This window comes from Leptonychotes weddellii, chromosome 9, assembly GCF_054177405.1.
Source record: "Leptonychotes weddellii isolate Sample4059 chromosome 9, ASM5417740v2, whole genome shotgun sequence".
NCBI classification, from domain to species: domain Eukaryota; kingdom Metazoa; phylum Chordata; class Mammalia; order Carnivora; family Phocidae; genus Leptonychotes; species Leptonychotes weddellii.
Window position 1 is genome coordinate 31,433,488 of NC_138377.1, and position 15,895 is coordinate 31,449,382.

The 15,895-nt window shown below is 35.1% G+C and overlaps 1 protein-coding gene across 1 annotated transcript in view; it reads right to left on the minus strand.

The window, feature by feature from the left end:
* The window catches only part of FUT8 (fucosyltransferase 8), a 259,999-nt gene that overhangs the window by 41,250 nt on the left and 202,854 nt on the right, over nucleotides 1-15,895 (minus strand). The window contains exon 7 of the mRNA XM_081829752.1: nucleotides 9,533-9,647. Within this exon, the coding sequence (XP_081685878.1) occupies nucleotides 9,533-9,647 (115 nt within the window). The remainder of the gene's footprint in view (nucleotides 1-9,532; nucleotides 9,648-15,895) is intronic.

Sequence of the window (15,895 nt, forward strand, 5' to 3'; positions counted from 1 at the left end):
CTGCTTCTCCCTCTCCTCCCCACTCGTGCTCTCTCCCGCTATCTCTGTCTCTCTCTCTCTCTCAAATAAATAAAAAAATATATATATTAAAAAAAAATAAAAAATAAAAAACTTTTTTCATCAACCATGTTAGAGAAAGATCTGATTCAATCTTTCCTTTCTCTTTATAGAAAATATTATGAAATCACTGTAAATTCACTTTATAGAAAATCCTATAAATAATAAAGTATGAAGCTAAGAAATATGGGGAAAACAGTATTATAAAGAGTGTCAGGCAGGGGCGCCTGGGTGGCTCAGTTGGTTAAGCGACTGCCTTCGGCTCAGGTCATGATCCTGGAGTCCTGGGATCGAGTCCCACATCGGGCTCCCTGCTCAGCAGGGAGTCTGCTTCTCCCTCTGGCCCTCCTCCCTCTCATGCTCTCTGTCTCTCATTCTCTCTCTCACAAATAAATAAAATCTTAAAAAAAAAAAAAAAAAATTAAAAAGAGTGTCAGGCAGTTAATAAGACTTTCAATTTTTCTGGAATATTGTGTTATGGTATATGTCAACTTTGTAAAATTTTAATTTGTTGGTATTTCTTTTTTTCATTATAAATAACTGATCCTCACTAGTCATAGGTTCCAAATTTGCAAATTTGCATACCAGCTAAAATTTACTTGCAATCTCAAAATCAGTACTTGAGGTGCTCTCAGGATCACTTGTGGGCACATGCAATACAGTGAAAATATGAGCTGCCCGAAGCACACAGTTCTCAGCTGAGGTCAAACAAGGTAGCATTTTGCCTTCTTGTTTTAGCTGTCATACTATGAACAAGCATCCTTTTGCAATCTATACAATGCCTTGTTTTTTGCATTTTTGTGCATTTGTTGACTACTTCACTGTTTAAAATCGCCCCTAAGCATAGTGCTGAAGTGCTGTCTAGCGTTCCTAAGCACAGGAAAGCTGTGATATGCCTTACTGAAAAAATATGTGTGTTACATAAGTTTCATTCAAGTATGACTTGCAGTGCTATAAACTATGAGTTAAATGTTAATGAATCAACAATATGTATTATACAAATTGTTTTTAAACAGAAACATACATAACACAAGGTCATATATTAATTGGTTGACAAAAACTGAGGAGGGCACGTGCTATGATAAGCACTGGGTGTTATACTTAACTAATGAATCTTTACACTACACCAAAAACTAATTATGTACTATACAGTGGCTAACTGAACATTAAAAAAAAAAGTTGTGATCAGAGATTCATAGGAACCCAGGAGCAGAGGTTCACTAATTCAGTGTTTTTGGTGACTTTATAGAGTATAATTGATGCAAATAGTGAGAATCGACTGTTTAATATTTAATTCTGTATTTGTATTCCTTTTTCTAAAAGAGAGTGTCTAAAACTGTAGAGGTTTCAAGTCCAGCCCCCAAATCTGAATCCACCTCTGGTCGGTAGCCTCCCTCTTTCTTTCATGGGAACTTTGCCACTCCCCACTTCTTGCCTTGCTGGAATTGAGACCAGGATTCTGGAAGATGAACTTCTGGCCTGGGAGCTGGTAGTCGGGGTCAAAATTCCCAATTATAACACTATTCCTATGTGGAAACCAGATCTGCTTTAAGATTTGGAAAACTGTTTCTATAACAACACTGTATATTGTAACCTAGGGCAGAGTCAAACTATAGTGAAATTTGCCATTTCTTAGGAAGAAAAGAGGCATATTTCCAGAAATAGAAAACCACTGAGGAAATGGAATAGAGATAGATGCTAGACTGATATACCTAAATTAAACAAAATCTAATTTAAGTTCAACTTATATTCAAAAAAGTAAGGAGGATAAAATCTTTATTAGGTGTTTTTATCCTCAAAGAGAAAATGGTTTGGGGGAGTAGCATCTAGAATGTCATCAGTTGCTTATTTTTTTCTAGGTGACATATGTTAAGAACCTCATATGCATTCTCTTATATACCTCACTAAGGAATGATGTTTTAAAAGTCTTTCTCAAACTAATATTACACCTATGTTAACTGACTGGAATTTAAATAAAAACTTGGAAGAAAAAAATAAACATAAGTTAAACACAAAAAAATTAAAAAAATAAAAGTGTTCTTATTGATAATTAAGAAGGCACAAATATATAGTAAGTATGTAAACTTCAAAACAACAAAATGCTAGGGCACCTGGGTGGCGCAGTCAGTTAAGCATCTGACTGTGGGTTTCAGTTCAGGCATGATCTCAGGGTCGTGAGATCAAACCCTGCGTCAGGCTCCACACTCAACGCACAGTCCACTTCAGATTCTCTCCTCCTTCCCTGCTGCCCGTCCTGCTCATGCTCTCTCTCTCAAATATTTAAACAACAACAACAAAAACAACAACAAAATGCTGGCAGAGTTTTGCTGACCGCACTGTTAGGAATTTAAAAACTGCCTCCATAATCATTAGGCGTCTCAAAATGTTTTTAAACTCTTGCTAAGAAAATCTAAAGTCCCAAATCAGACTTTGGCAAGGATTTTAAAAGAAGGAACTAAATTTGTGATTTACTGTATGTTATGCTAATACTAAATTATACTATGTAATTAAGGTGAATGAATTTTAAGAGAGTTCTGCAGAAATGGCATCCAAATTGAAAATGACTAAGTAAACATGTTTATTTAGGTATGACATGATAACCTACGTGGTAAACCTGATGGAATCTACAAAAAAGCTACTAGAACTAATGTATAAGCTTAACAAAGTTGCAGGATACAAGATCAATTTACAAAAATCAAGCTTTTATATGCTGAAGTAGTTTCCTTCTGTTCCTCTTTTGTTCATTGTTTTTACCATGAAAAGGTATTAAATTTTGTTGAATGTTTTTTCTGCATCAACCAAGATGATCAGATTTTTTTTTCCTTTATTTTGTTGATGCAGCATATTACAGTGATCAATTTTCCTATGTTGAACATGTACACAGCTGCTACCATGAGGCTGGAGGTTGGGGATGGGCAGTTACTGTGGAGCTTAAGAGCAGAAATTAACCAAACCTAATGCAATTTACAGTCAAAGCTTTCCCCTGGAAGTTGTAAGCCTTCAACTGACTCCAGAGTTCGAAATTGGTTATATTAGTTTCTGCCAGTGCAACTGATGTCTAGGTGGGGGAGACAGATTCTTGGTGCTCCCTACTCTGCCATTTCTTGGAATTCCTCCCCAGATAATCAGTTTTTAAATAGCACATTAAAAATGTGCTTGACAATCAGAGAAATTTGATCGATGACTGGTTATTTGATATTAAAGAACTATTCTTAGCATGCAGTTATGTTTTGAAAAAGTATCTTTAACTTCTAGAAATTTATTCTGAATATTTATAAATAAAATGATAAAATGTCTAGGATTTGTTTCAAAATGATCCTGCAGATGGTAAGGAGTGATGGCAGTACAGATGAAACAAAACTGACCATGAATTGATAATTATTAAAGCTGGATAATGGGTACATAGGGGTTCACTAGTTTCTCATTTTTATATATGCTGAAAGTTTTCCATAATAAAAACTTTATTAAAAAGAGTAATAAAAAAGCCTGTAGTGGGATGCCTGGGTGTCTCAGTTGGTTAGGTGTCTGCCTTCAGCTCAGGTCATGATCCCAGGGTCCTGGGATGGAGTGCCACATCGGGCTCCTTGCATCGGGCTCCTTGCTCAGCGGGGAGCCTGCTTCTCCCTCTGCCTGCCACCCCCCACCCCCCCGCTTATGCACGCTCGCTCTCTCTCTGACAAATAAATAAAATCTTTAAAAAAAAAAAAAAGCCTGTAGCAAATATTAGTGTAATAGAGATAGGGAATTAGTAAAAAGATCCAAATAATGAGACAAAAATATAAACATCAAAACAAAAAACTACAGGAATTAAAAAAAATTGTGTGTCTATGCAGTTGTGTGTATTTGAGGATAATTAATTCAGAGATACTCTGAGAATGTTACTAAACTCTAAGCTTTCTGAGGGCAGACAACATACCATATCTGTTTGTTCACCATTAAATCCTTAGTAACATACCTAATGTCCAGTACATCCAAATACTTGTTGAATAAGTGAACAAAACAAACAATTCAATCACACCTATGCTCCCACATGCAAGGGCTCTGTAAAATCTATAAGAATTCAAGATAATGTGGTTTTTAATAATGCTTAGAAAACTACCTTTAATAAATTTTCTTTTTTTTCTTATCACCACCTTTGTCCTTCATCAACTTCTAGTATAACAATCCCCTCTTTCATTTCATGAAAGCTACTCCTGACACTGTATCTACTTACCACTTCTTGTTCTTTCCTCATCAAAACTGTTTATATTTTTGTTCTTGAGGAAGATAGTCTCCTTCTCAGTATACTCATAAGTCTTAGTTCTAAGAAACTGTCTACTTTTCTCTATTTGATCTCTTCTCAAACTAATAATTTCTTTCAAACAGGGAAAGGTCCTAAAAGTTTGTCCCTACTCCAGTTGTTTTACATATTTAATTAACATCTTAATACAGCTAAGCTAATGACTTTGCCTAATGAGTTACAAGTATTACTACCTCTGACTTTATTTTGGTTTTCATCCTTGTTGGGCAGAAATGTAATTATTGTCTGAATCACTCATTAGAACACACTTCACAACTCTGAGGACACCTCATGATGGGTTTGATCTCATGATCAGTACACCAACAGACAAATGAAGTTTATAGTTATATTCTAGCCTTAAATCTATTTTAAAGAATTTGTCCTGTCAAAGAAAAATGTGTCTACATCCTGTGTTGGAGTTAGGGTCTCTTCACAATCTGAAATACATGTTTAATAGCCTCAACAATGCATTCCTAGTGTGACCTGGACACTTTCCATTTTGTAGACCACCTACAATTGCTGGAATCCACAGAGGAAAAGAGAAATTGCTGTATCTCTAGCCAGTCTGTTGTTTTTGAATGGAAAAAACAAATCTCTATCTTCCTTTAAAAAGTAAAATACTTGTTCTCCATTTGCACATCTTTTACTTTTCTATGAAAACAAGGAAAATTTACTGGAAACTGGTAGGTTAGTAAAGTCCTATTCACAACATAAACAAGCAATGCCCCCCAAAAACATCTTTTACTATTGTTATTTTTTATATGCTTTACTTAGATTACACTGAAAATGGGCTCAATATTGCTTAAATAGTCAACTTTGGGTCTAGGTAGAAAAAAAATTATCCTGAACCAGAAGACAGATAATTTCAAGTAAACTGGGAAATGCCTTTTGCCATAAGCTATATGCCCTAACTAGCAGCTCTCACCACTGTGGTTGCCAACTTCAAACTGTTCCAAACAAGAAACTAAGGCATTTGTGATCTCTTCCATTGTTTGTTTAATATGAGCTGATTAGAATTTAATATGAGCTGATTAGAAGCCACAAAGTAAATTATAATAACAGTAATGAAAACAGAATCTCTTCCATGTCAATCAAAAGTCTAGAAAAATGACTTATATTATGGCAAAATGTGGACTCGTGATGAAAATATCAGCAATGTGTAGTTTTTAAAACACGCCTGGAGTTGATATCCGAAATTAGATTTCAAAATATAAAAAACAGCACTTTCTCAATATGTTATGATTTACATAGCACACTAGTAAAGACCAGCACAAAATGGTATTTAAAACAACCCAATATTATGTTTACTTTATGGATACAGAACCTTTCAGGTAAACATAGAGAAGACTAAGACCTTAAGAGAATTACTTGCTCCATTCTACTTGAGCCTAACAGGATACCCAAAGTTGTCTTCAATAAGATTATTATAATCTTTTAGTCAGTTTAGCCTTTTTATACCACTCCATAACTCCTTCAACTCTAAAGAGAAAATAATTTTAACTAAGACAACCATGGAACTTTGTCTCACTGAAGTCTAGTTGGCATATGTATTTTTTTACTTTCTAGTAACTTTTATGAAATTGCTTCTCCCAAATAAAACCATGGTATAGAATAAATGAATGAATATCTAACATTGAGACTAAACTTGACTGAGCTATATGACTAAGTCAAGCAGGATTTTCATGAGACATAATGATATTTGCTCAATTCAAAGCATTGGAGAGTTGCAAAAAGGCTTAGATTTAAAATGAAACCGATTATGGATTAAGACAAGGGTTTAATCTAGGTTGTTTTCTTTGACCAGGTCTTGCACTATACCTTAAATAAATTAGAGTTTAGAAAACTGCTTGTTGGTAATAGTAAGAACTGATAATAAATTTCATCAGAATGAGTAAAAATTTAGTAAAACTGAAAATGTTTTCAACTGTCCAAACCAATCACTAAAGTAATTATAAAATCATCTGAATTATTTATTGGGAACACAATAAGGTATTTAAATGACTAAAATCTCCTGAACAGATTTAAACTATTAAAAACATTTTCTTTTATTGTATCTTTTCCCTATTATTTCCTAGTTAGCTACAAATTATTATCATTCTTTTTTTTTTTTTTTAAGATTTTATTTATTTATTTGAGAGAGAGAGAATGAGAGAGAGTACATGAGAGGGGGGAGGGTCAGAGGGAGAAGCAGACTCCCTGCCGAGCAGGGAGCCCAATGCGGGACTCGATCCAGGGACTCCAGGATCATGACCTGAGCTGAAGGCAGTCGCTTAACCAACTGAGCCACCCAGGCGCCCCTATCATTCTTTATATAACTGCTGCCTGATAGGCCAAACAAGGAGAGCCTTCTAAAATCTCCATTAAGTTATATGCACTGCTTATTTTTATGTAGAATACAGGTATTAAGGGTCAAAGATTTTTTTCCTTATCTCCCTTTACAGATTTATTTTCTAGTATACTACTCAGTTTCTAAGCCTGTTGAAGTCTCTCAGAATTTAAGTTAATTAAATAGCCTTTTTACAATATTTCACTTAAAGTAATGATTTGGGAACACCAATACATTTGAATACCAAGAAAAGTTAAAACAGGAAAAAATGTAATCACTCTTAAAAATGTGTATAAATAGCTCACCTCATCTCATTAAACTCCCTAATCCATTTAGTTAAACCAGTAACAAATCATTCTTTTTAAAGTAGCTGTTGTACTTTTCTAAGCTGGGAATAAAAGCTCCAGTCAGAGAAAGCATTCCTTACCTGTATGTGTTTAATTTTGTTGCAATGGGAGAAAGGACTCTTATTCACTTCTATCCAAAGAAGGTAAAGAGTGAGTGACTGCCATTGTTAATCTCTAACAAATAATATGTTAAAAATATAGTTCCTGACTTCAGAGAACTTTTGGACTAGATGGCAAAAATGATCATGAATACATTAAATAATTAAAGAAAAATATTTTTCTGAAATATCTTTTTGCCTACTGAGATTTTGCTCATCTTCTTGAATATTAAAAACCACTTTTTCTTTTTCAGTGGAAAAAAAAAGAAAAGCATGGAAGTAAGCATCTGTTAAATAGCAATATTTGAAACTGAAAGTAAGGTCCAACTGAAATGCTGTTTTGCTATGGTCTAAAAGATTAAAAAAGCCAACATGGTTTTAAATCATTAGCATGATTTACAAGTGAAATTCTCTAACACAGAACCAGAAAAATCAGCACATAGAGGATCAAATTTGCACTATAAGTAAAAGCACTTGGCCAAGAAGAAAAAATAAACTAAAGCAGGTGGCAGGTACTTGTTACAGTATGTGGAGCTGAACTATGACCAAATCATAGTTTAAATATAACTTTTGTTGAATAAAAATCTAATGAATATGTGGAAATGGAAGGAACTCAGAAACCATAGTTATTTCCATTTTAAATGAGGATGATAGTTCTGTACCACCAGCTGTTTATAGTCCATTGAATGAGGTTCTAGTTGATAGGAGATAATTACCTCTTCCCTATAGGAGGCAAGTGTTTCTCATTCTGCAGACACCTCTGATGAATGGTCATGGGAGTATGAGACCAAGATAGCATGCCGAAATCAGTTTGTTTTTTTTTTGTTTTTTTAAAGATTTTATTTATTTATTTGAGAGAGAGAGAGAGCACATGAGAGGGGGGAGGGTCAGAGGAAGAAGCAGACTCCCTGCTGAGCAGGGAGCCCGATGTGGGACTCGATCCCGGGACTCCAGGACCATGACCTGAGCCGAAGGCAGTTGCTCAACCAACTGAGCCACCCAGGCGCCCAATCAGTTTGGTTTTTAATGATCTCTTTAAACACTCCATTTTCTATTTTTTCCTATTTAAGTGTAGGAAAATGTGCACCTTGAAATATAGAGAATTAGGTCACTGTTATTATTTTAATTTTACAAGACACTTTAACCTTAGAAGGAAAGCAGAGTGACTGTACACAGAAAATATACCATTGATAGTATTAGAAAAGGATGGGCATGGTTTTCAACTTCCAGCATTTTGAATGAAGTTACTTCTAACTCATTGTTTACCCCAACACTATTCTTTCTTTAAGTTCCCTGTCAGATAACAATGCACCTATCATCCTGGTCACTTGAGCTGTTTCACCCACTTGGAAGGGCCTATCAGTTCCACCTTCCCAGTCTCTCTCAACTTTGTCTCTTCACTTCCAATGCAAACTGCCACATACCTCCATATTTCTCACCTGCAGGGTGGTCCTCACCTTCTAAATGGTTTCCTTGCTTCTAGTCTCTTCCAATACTAATCCAGTTCAGCCAAAATAATACAGATTAATAGTACCACCCTCATCATGCTGCTCTTGAGTGTAAAAATCTTTCAAAAGTGGGATGTGGCTCCAAAATAGAAAAAAGCTTATGACATATTAAGCAAAAAACCAGAATTTAAAAAGTAAATCAATTCTGTTCTTACAAATATGTAAGATTGAGTATGCAGAGTAATAAGAGTTAGAAGAAAACACAAAAAAAAGACGAGAATAAATGTAAAAGGGCCTGGGACTTGTGGCTGTTTGCTGTTATAATGATGTTTATGAAACAAAATCTTTTAGCAACCACTTGCTGCTTATGCACCATAAAGCTTAACCTGCACCCAAGGACCTCTGCAATCTGGCTCCCAAACCTACCTTTTCCAGCTTATTTTACACCCCACCTGTTTACACAACCCAAAATTCCAGACAAATTAAAATGTCCCATTACTCAATGGGTTCCTGTCCTGCTCTTTCCCAACTATGGACCATTATTCATATCATAGGCTCCAGCTAGTACACTCTTTTCCATTTCGGTGTGTCTAAATCCTATCCAATTGTCCTTTTCAGCTCAATTCAAAAACCTTTTCCACAAAGCTATCCCTGACATTTCTTCCTTCAATGAGCATTTCATCTGTATGTCTCACGTAAAATGTACCCCTTCCTACTTTGCATTGTTGTGTGTGTGTGTGTGTGTGTGTGTGTGTGTGTGTAAGAAGTAGCTCCTTTAAAGCAGAGGCTTTGTTTTAGACATCTTTGTATTGCACTGAAGACATAATACAGCATCTTTCTGAACAAATATGTAAAATGAGTAAATACTTAAAAAAAAAAAAGGGCTAGGAAGACTAAAAACCAACAGCAACTCTTAGTCTTATTATGATTTTCCTTCTTTTTTCATTTATGTTTCTTTCTTTACCTAGTTTTCTTACCTGAAGGTATGTTATTCTCCGCTGGACCAGCTCTGTCAGATCTTTGGCCTCTTTTTCCCGCCAATCACCCGCTCCATCTGTTTGACTGAGGTAGTATAGATCCGTCATTATAGACCTATAAAACAAACAACATTTGGAAGTTTAACTTACTTGTACTTCATCATAGGATTACACAAAATCATAAGAAGAGAATCAAATTCTTCATAAAGATTGATGCTCACTGATGCTGGTTCTCATTCTTTATTTTCTATTAAGACTGTGAAATTCAACAATTAGTCCCTAACATCCAAGATTCGTTCCTACAGTAAATTTCCACCATTGAGAAAAATATACTGTTTTCCCACAGGCCAGTCAGCTGCACTTATTTCCCAACACAGAGAACTACAGGTATCAGGGGGAAGTGGAAACCCATAGCAAAGAAATAGGTAAATTAACATAAGGGAGAGAAATAAGTTGGTGCCAGTACTTGAATACTACATTTTTGTTCTGTCATTTCTTTACCCCTCTTATCTCTTCATACATAAACACTCTGAGTGGTTGGAATAAAAGATGACAGGAAAATTCTGACATAACTCTTAAACAATTTCCAAACCAAGGTTCAGCAAACATTTTTCTATAAGGGGCCTGATAGTAAATATTTCAGGCTTTGTGGGCCTCTTTTGCTTTTGTAGCAGGAAAGCTGCCAAAGAGAGTAAGTAAATGCATGCATGTGCCTGTTTTCCAATAAAACTTTATTCACAAAAACAGGGTATAGCCCAAAGTTGGATCTTTGGGAGGTGCTTATTAGGTCATGAGGGTAGAACCCTTATGAATGGGATTAGTGCTCTTATAAAAGACTCCACAGAACTCCTTAGCCCCTTCCACCATGTGAGGACACAGTGAGAAGGTGCTGTCCATGAACAAGAAAGCAGGTCCTCACCAGACACCAAATCTGGACTTGATCTTGGACTTCCCTGGCTCCAGAACTGTGAGAAATGTTTCTGTTGTTTATAAGCTACACAGTTTTTGGTATTTTTGTTATAGTAGCCTGAACGGACTACACATTGCTATTTATACTCCAATGCCTCAGAGTTGTCTCAGAGCTTTTACCTTGTATATGAAGAGTACCTACTAATAATTCTACAACTAAGAGAAAATATCCACTGGGTGTGGGTGAAAGTAATACATGGTACTGAAGGCCAGTCAGAAAAATGATCCAATGTCCTGTGCCTTATAGCACTCTGAAGAAGGGGATTAATTAGTGAGAACTCATTTAAGAGATAATGAAACCAGCCTTTAACAATTGTGATTTACCTAGGAATACATGGCATAGTCTCAATTCTCTGTTACTAGTTGCTAAACCATTTAATAACAAACCAATGGCACCCCCACAGGAAAAACCAAAGTCTTATTTATTATCATAGAAAACCATTAAAACTACACACAATTAGCAGAGAGTATCTAATAACAGCTAGCATCTTTGAATAAAGCAAAACTATTAATGTACAAATAAAAGTTAAAAATAATAGCCATAATTTAAAATATTCATCCAACAGTGGGTCATCTGTGAAGGATTGTAGGCGTTTGCTTAATGTGTCAACATTAGTGCACAGAACACTTTGCACCTTGACTGTTGCCATGTTTGCCCTTCTTTAAACAGGGCAACAGTTGATTATGTGATGTTTTATTTTTATATTATTCTAACTGAAGAGTCAAAACATTTTCAAAATATTTTATGAAAAAGAGTAACTGTAGTTGGAAACACCAAACCTACAACTTACTGCCTCCTTGAGAAATTAACTTACAGTCTTACACAACAGACAGAGGTTCAACTTTTAAGTTTTTTTCAGATAATAAAACTGAGGCCCCTATAGATTATTATGTAGCCTACAGTACTCTTTTATAGTTTTACTAGGGGAAATGTCACCACCCATATATTGTGTGAGCTGATCATGGAAATACATGAGAAATCTTAGACTATAATGGTGTTACAGGGCTCAGCTGGAAGTTTATTTTCTCAGTTTTTTTTTTAAGGTTTATTTATTTATTTATTTATTTGAGAGTGTCAAATCAACCACACCCAAGGAGATGTAAGGTTGGGGGCAGGCAAAGCAGAATCAGAGCAATTAGATGAGACACCTTTTCTACCTTTAGATTCTCCTTCCAGTGCAAACTTTATTTTAGAGGAGGATGTTTCCTTACTGAAGATGGAGGATCATGATCTGGCTGATAGAGACTAAATGATAAGAAGAATAAGGACAATTTCATATGACAATGTTCCCTCTGTCCATGGATATTGGGAGAATGTTCTCGTACCACTTAAAAATAAGCCTGGATTCCTTAGGAGAAAGACAATCATACACAAACATTTTGTCTAAAGGAATTAAAAACTGAAGAAAGAGTGATCTACATTCCAGTTTAATGTAATTCTCAATCGGGTCACATCTCAAAGAACTTAAGGTCTTCCTTCATTCCCTCCTCTGTGTGTGTGTATGAAATAAAAAACAAGAACAGCTTTGAAGGTTCACAAAACTTAACTTTTCAAGAATGGAAATATCAACTCTTTGACCTTTCAAAGACAGTCTAGTAGCATCTACCTTATAAAGAGAGTGAAAACACAAGCTATTGTGCTATAATAGCTATGATCAGCAATTCTGATCAAATAAATCTATAAGCTATTAAGCTACTAATCTTCCCTATAACCAGATATTGCACTCCTTATCTGAGTCGAAGTCCTTTCCTTTGCTACATAATCCCCTATACAGAGTATCAAACAATCAGCATAATTAGCCATAAGTATCATTTATCATTTGGGAAATATCTCACCTCAGTCTTACCAAAGCGTTTTATATATTACTGATAATGAGATGATGCAGACCAGGCCAGAGCAATGAGATGTGCTGCTTCACCAGATAATTTCTCAGTAATTTCAGTCAACTAAATTGAGAAATAGTTCATCAGCCATGTAAGCCCTCCTGTCATTCAGTCTGAAGTTTAATAATTGCTATAATTTAAAATCAGAAAAGAAGTAGCTCCAGGAACTACTTCATAAACATTGGTGTCTGGCAATATAAGAAATGCAAAAAGAACCAAAGCAACAGTGATTAAGTTAAATATGTCTCTGGGCAACCTAAGATGGTGATAAGGCAGAATTTTCCATGATATCCACAGAGGTTCAGGGACAGATATGTACAGCTGTAAATCCAAGCACTGAACCCATACTATTACACAAATAATAAAATCACAATGACAAAAATAATCACTCTAAACTGTTAATTTTCCTCTATTTGAAAGAGGCCACAGTCAACTCATGATCAATGATGTCAAAAGCAGCAGGTAAATTTGACTGTATTACTAGGAAGTATGGTGATATGCAATTGCTAGAAAGAAACCATCACTTGAAAATCTAGTTTGGCAGTGTCTTATAAATTAAAGAGACACTCAACACATGACCCACAAATCCAGCTCTAGATATTTAATCCAAAAGCAATGAAAACATGTTTCTGCAAAAACATGCATGTTAATGTTTGTAGTGGCTTTATGCATAATCACCAAAACAAGTAAACAACCCAAATGTCCTTCAACTGGTGAATGGATAAACTATCAGTGGTATATCCATACAGTGAGATATTACTTAGCAATAAGAAGAATCAACTACCAATACACAGAACAACGTGGTGAATCTCAGATGCATTATGCCAAGTGAAAGAAACCACACTCAAAAAGCTACATAATATAATGATTGCATTTACACAAAATTCTGGAAAAGGCAAAATTATAGGTACAGGAAACAGACCTAATGACAGCCAAGGACTGGGGTTGGGAAGGTGCTGACTACAAAGGAGCATGAGGAAATTTCTCAGGGTAGTAGCAATGTTCTGTATCTTGATTGTGGTGGTGGTAACAAAACTGCAAGCATTTGTCAAAACTCATAGAAACATAGACTAAAATACATACATTTTATTGTATATAAATTATGTCACAATAAAACTGATTTAGAAAGGGGGAAAAAAAGAGGATCAGCGTTTCTATCAGAACAAAGTTTTAAGAAAAAAAAAAAAAAAACCCTTTCGAAAAAACAAAAGCCCATAAATTTGTTACCTATAATTGATGTCTTTCTGAACTAAAAATTGACAAAAGTGATTCATAGGGAAAGCTGAACAAAAACACTGATCAACTCAACCTCTAATTGATTTCTCAGAGAACACAGACTTTTAGTCCAGAGACAACCTATACACTATATTCGGGCAAGGGTAAAAATGCAATGAGGATTTTTGTGTAATGTAAAAATCACCAGAGGCAAACACAAAAGTCTGTTTTAATTTTAATTCTTATACTTAAAAATCTTGAATATTATCAGTAAGATGGCATATTCCACATACACACAAATCCTCTCTACTTGTACATTCGTAACTTTAGGGTTATTTTTCTAGTGTCTGGCTATGCTTTGCTCATTATTGTTTCACTGCATTCTGATACAGCTGCCTCAAGTTAAATTACTACCCTGTGAAGTTACATCCCAAGTTCCTTAGAACTTCTGCTTTAGATAGCAAAAGAAATTGACTGGGGTACCTTGGGTACCTTTCCATTTTTGTTTTCAGTAAAATAGTATTATTTAACATATACTAAAAGGTAGTGTCAGGAACATAATATATTTAAACAAAATGCAACTTACAAAAAATTTAACATTGATTTACATCAACTTTAGGGCCCACTTTTTACATTTGTACGTGTTTTTCCATTTCTACATACAGGCACAAAATATATGCACAAAATAATTCTTTAAATAATAATTTTAATTTAGGAAAGACCTGAAAGTTAAATTCTCAAGTACTTTAATTAAATCACTCAAAATTTAAAATTAAACACTAAGAATTCAATAGCCAAAATTCTCCTTTAAATACCACCTAGTCTACCCAACTCAAATCCTCTTCAGATCTACATTTTCCTATAAAGCTTCGATAAGCAAAGCACACAAGCACACAGCTCCAATTAGCAGAATCATGATGCCCAGAATTAGCTTTAGGGTAGAGAAGCAATAAGGATACAGTCAGCATTTGGTCTGATGATCTAAGTACGGCTAAAACTTACAAAGGGAGGGCTGAATGCCTCTTGAAATTTATGCTTACTTCTGTAGATTAATGCTAAGATGATTCCAATAAACTGATGGATTTTATTTGTAATTTCACTTAAAATAGCACAACAATATTTCAAAATCCATACAATATTGCTAATGATGTTAATATATATGAATCTCTTGGTTGTGGAGTAATTCTTTTCTTCTTCACAGTGGTAGGTTGTGTTAATACAACAATTTTTCTTTTACTGTTCACTAATGAGACAGTAATTGCCATCAGAATCCTACTGGGAATATAGACTTGTATATATAATAGGCATAAGGACAGGTTTCATTTTATTTATAATGATTCTCAGATACACTGTGTTCTGCATGAATACACCAGTACCAAAAGGTTTTCCTTTCTATGGAAGATAAACTGCATATTTTCAGGAATGTGTAAACAGGAGAAATAAACTTAACAGGAGATTTCAGATTCTTATTTCTAGCAACTAAGTAGAAAAATAATTAAAAGAATGCACCCTTTCATCAAAAAACTGTTAACCTTTAATTAGAAATCCTAAAAAGGTGCTATTTTAAAGTTTTTAATGTCTGAATTAGAAACATAACTGCCAGTCTCAGTATGAGTTCCAATGTACTGTAATGTAAAAACTGCATACTCCAATTATTGATTGTATATGAAGGAAATTTACAGGAAGATATTTTAATGTATTACTGGCTGACATCACTACCTTCAGAGTTTACTTAGGGCTTATTATATAAAGATTTCTATCCAAATCAAAACCTCAATGAGATACCACCTCACACCAGTCAGAATGGCTAAAATTAACAAGTCAGGAAACGACAGATGTTGGCGGGGATGCGGAGAAAGGGGAGCCCTCCTACACTGTTGGTGGGAATGCAAGCTGGTGCAGCCACTCTGGAAAACAGGATGCAGGTTCCTCAAAAAGTTGAAAATAGAGCTACCATACATTGCACTACTGGGTATTTACCCCAAAGATACAAATGTAGGGATCTGAAGGGGTACGTGCACCCCAATGTTTACAGTAGCAATGTCCACAATAGACAAACTGTGGAAAGAGCCAAGATGTCCAGCGACAGATGAATGGATAAAGAAGATGTGGTAAATATATACGATGGAATATTATGCAGCCATCAAAAGGAATGAGATCTTGCCATTTGCAACGACGTGGATGGAACTGGAGGGTGTTATGCTGAGTGAAATAAGTCAAACAGAGAAAGACATGTATCATATGACCTCACTGATATGAGGAATTCTTAATCTCAGGAAACAAACTGAGTGTTGT